Source organism: Coptis chinensis, chromosome 7 (assembly GCF_015680905.1).
Source record: "Coptis chinensis isolate HL-2020 chromosome 7, ASM1568090v1, whole genome shotgun sequence".
Lineage (NCBI taxonomy): Eukaryota > Viridiplantae > Streptophyta > Magnoliopsida > Ranunculales > Ranunculaceae > Coptis > Coptis chinensis.
In genome coordinates, this window is record NC_141462.1 from 52990332 (window position 1) to 52993624 (window position 3293).

The window sequence follows — 3293 nt, forward strand, 5'->3', positions numbered from 1 at the left end:
ATATTAAACCTCATTCCAAATGCAAGAAATTGGGTATCTCTCATTTGTTTTTTGCTGATGATGCACTCCTTTTTTGCAAAGGAGATATGGCTTCAATTCTGGCTATTAAAATTATTCTCTTGAAATTCTCTCAAGCAACAGGTCTTAATATCAACCCCGCCAAATCTACTCTTCTAGCTGGGTGTATGTCCAAGGAAGCAGGTTTGGATCTAGCCAATGCCATGGGGATTTCTCTCATTTCTCCACCTATTGTCTATCTTGGTCTCCCTCTCACCTCATCAAGACTTGGTATAAATGATTGTCTTCCCTTGGTGGAAAAATTGACATCTAAAATCTCTAATTGGAAGAATATAAGTTTGTCAAGAGCAGGAAGACTAGAACTCATTCAGTCAGTGCTATCCTCCTTCCAAGTATACTGGTCTAAAACCTTTGTGCTCCCAAAAAAGGTTCTAGACAAGGTTTCTAAGGTATGCAATCGTTTTCTATGGTCTGGGCCTAACATGACATCCAAAATGCACCATGCAAGTCATGAAACCTTGAGGTTTTCTAAAGAACAAGGAGGACTTGGCATGAAAGATGTTAGAACTTGGAACAGGGCTGCCTACTATGGATTGGTATATAGAATTGCTAGCAAAGACGATTCTCTATGAGTGGATTGGACATGGAGCTAGCAAATTAAGAAGCACCACTTATGGATTATGAAAATCCCCTCGAGTTCCTCTTGGGTATGGCGGGGGATTCTCAAACAGAGAAGCACAACACGAAGACATATCAAGTATGTCATTGCTAAAGGATCTGAGACTCTTCTCTGGCATGATCCCTGGTGTTCTAACACTCCCCTTTGGGAATTACCTGAAGCAAGAAACCTCATTACCCTCCAAGATGATGCTAAGGTCAGTGATATTCTAGAGCATGGAGTTTGGTCATCTTTAATTACCACCCTTCCGGATGGTAACATCAAGAAATCTATTATGGATACAGAAGTGAATAGTTATCTAGATAAAGATAAGGTGGTCTGGTCTCCTAGTAGCTCAGGCAGTTTTTTGGTTAAGTCTGCTTATGCATCCCTCAAGAGAGTTCGTGCTAAGGTCAAATGGTTCAGAGTTGTATGGGGTAAGTTGTCCATTCCTAAACACTCCTTCACACTATGGCAACTTCTTGCTAACTATCTACCTACTCAAGATAGATTGATCCAGAAGAAAGTTTTGCACCATTCTCTGTATAGCTTTTGCAATTCTTCTGCAGAACACTCCAAACATCCCTTCTTTGACTGTCAGTACTCGAAAAAAGTATGGGAAATGGTCAAAAGCAACATTGGTCTATCCAGTAATGTAAAGAACTCCTCTGAAGAATGGTTCAACATCTTCCGGATTTGTAGGCATACTTCTACAGCGGTGGAGATATACAAATCTTTTGTTGGAGCCACGGTGCACGAGCTCTGGTGCGAAAGAAATAGAAGAAAGAAAAAGAACCTGAAGCTCATAGAACAACAGCTCAGTTTCAAGATTATGTCTTACATGAAGTTTTATCTTCACCGAAATCTGCCTGAAGTGGATGACTCACCAGCGAATTGGGCTCTGGTTGCTAGACTGGGACTTGATCTTAATTACACTGTTCTTGAGCAAATCGGTTGCACTTGGAGAGGCCCAGAGGAAGATTAGTACATGCTCAATACCGATGGATCAGTTCAACAAGCTGGTAATGGCTATGGAGGGACTATCAGAGACTCGTAAGGGAATGTCCTTATGGGGTTTGCGGGAAGTTCCTCAAAGCCTTCGGTCATCTTCTAGGAACTTCTTGCTATTGTTGTGGGCCTTAAGCAAGCCCAATTATTAAACATAACAAAATTGGAGATAAACTCTGACTCCTTAGGCGCTATCAACATCATCAATGGCAGGGTTCGTGGCCCATGGTACTGCGCCAACTTAGTGGCCCAGATAAAATCCCTTAAAAGTTTTTTTGGGGATTATATTTTTAAGCATGTGTATAGAGAGGGTAATCAGGCAGCTGATTACCTTTCAAAGTTGTATAGATCATCTACTGATCAGGTGGTTTCCTTCTCCCCTCCTTTGGACATTAAGTTATACTCTATTGTAGAAGAGGACAGGAAAGGAACTATGTACTTCAGAGAATATCTTAATATAGGTTGAGGTCGGCCATAACCTCTAAACTTTTTTTTTAAAAAAAAAGTCATGAGTTGTAACTTGGCTTGGGTATTGGGTGTGAAGGAAAGGTAAAAAGGATTCAAAGGTTGTTTTTGAAAAACACTAAGGGTCTTGCTTCTTTCTTTAGAAGATTTCTTTAACTTCTGTATTACCAAGAAAATCCTTCCTTTGTATTGGCTTTTCCATAAATTATGTTCAACTTTTTCTTTTCTTTTTGACTTTCTTTTCTATTATTATATTTTTTTTCTAGCTCAGTGGTATATCCTTGATTAGTATTGGATATGCTTATTTTGTACTAGCTTCTTTCACTTTGAACAGAATGATGGTCTTCTTTGTATCTCTCTAATATTTCCTTGTAATTATCATTTTGTGCTCTTTCTTTCTCCTTGTGCCCCTCGTATTCTCATAAACATATGGGTATGGTTGATAAAGATTTTGGGTTGTACTCCTTGTCTGGAGTTAGGTAAAGGATAAAGGGTTTTGAAAGGAATGACTTGATGTAAGGCTCAAAAGGGTTTAACATGATGGTCCTACTAGGTGGGATATAGGTTGAATAAGTTCACTACTTGAATTATCAGTATGATACTCTCTTTCAAATAGACTACAAGACCTAATGGCAATCTCCCCAGTTGATGTCACTTCGTGATTAACCAAATCAACGAATAATGAGACTATATTACAACGAAATAAAAAAGTGAAAGAGTTTGAGTCCCGCAAACTCGGATTTTTCGTAAGAACTTTCCAAAGAATAGGTATTAAGCTCAAGCCTCACGGGCTAAGTCTAAAAAAATTTGCTTCCAGTTTAATAGGGGTTAAATCTCTCTTTTAACAAAAGTACACAAAACTGACCAAGTACTATGGTGGTGCCTTGATAAAGAATTATATCAACAAGAACTATATCCGAACATAATAAATAGTCTAAGCGGTAATGAAATCAATAATATCAACTATCCATTAAACTCAACACTATTTGATGTAGAATATATATCCCAAACTCATCATTAAAATTCATTTTTCTCATGCTATTGATAAAACAAATCTAAAAAAAATTTCTTTTTGAAAACCAATTTTCGAAATTCATTTATCAAGTGCACCTTCCCCCAACTTAACATATGCATTGTCCTTAAT

The 3293-nt window shown here is 38.0% G+C and overlaps 1 protein-coding gene across 1 annotated transcript; it reads left to right on the forward strand.

The window, feature by feature from the left end:
• Positions 1 to 698: 698 nt before the first annotated feature.
• LOC147487927 (uncharacterized) lies at positions 699 to 1661 on the forward strand. Its single transcript, XM_086574204.1, has one exon. It carries the CDS (start codon positions 699 to 701, stop codon positions 1659 to 1661), a length of 963 nt encoding a protein of 320 aa, XP_086430330.1.
• Positions 1662 to 3293: the final 1632 nt, after the last annotated feature.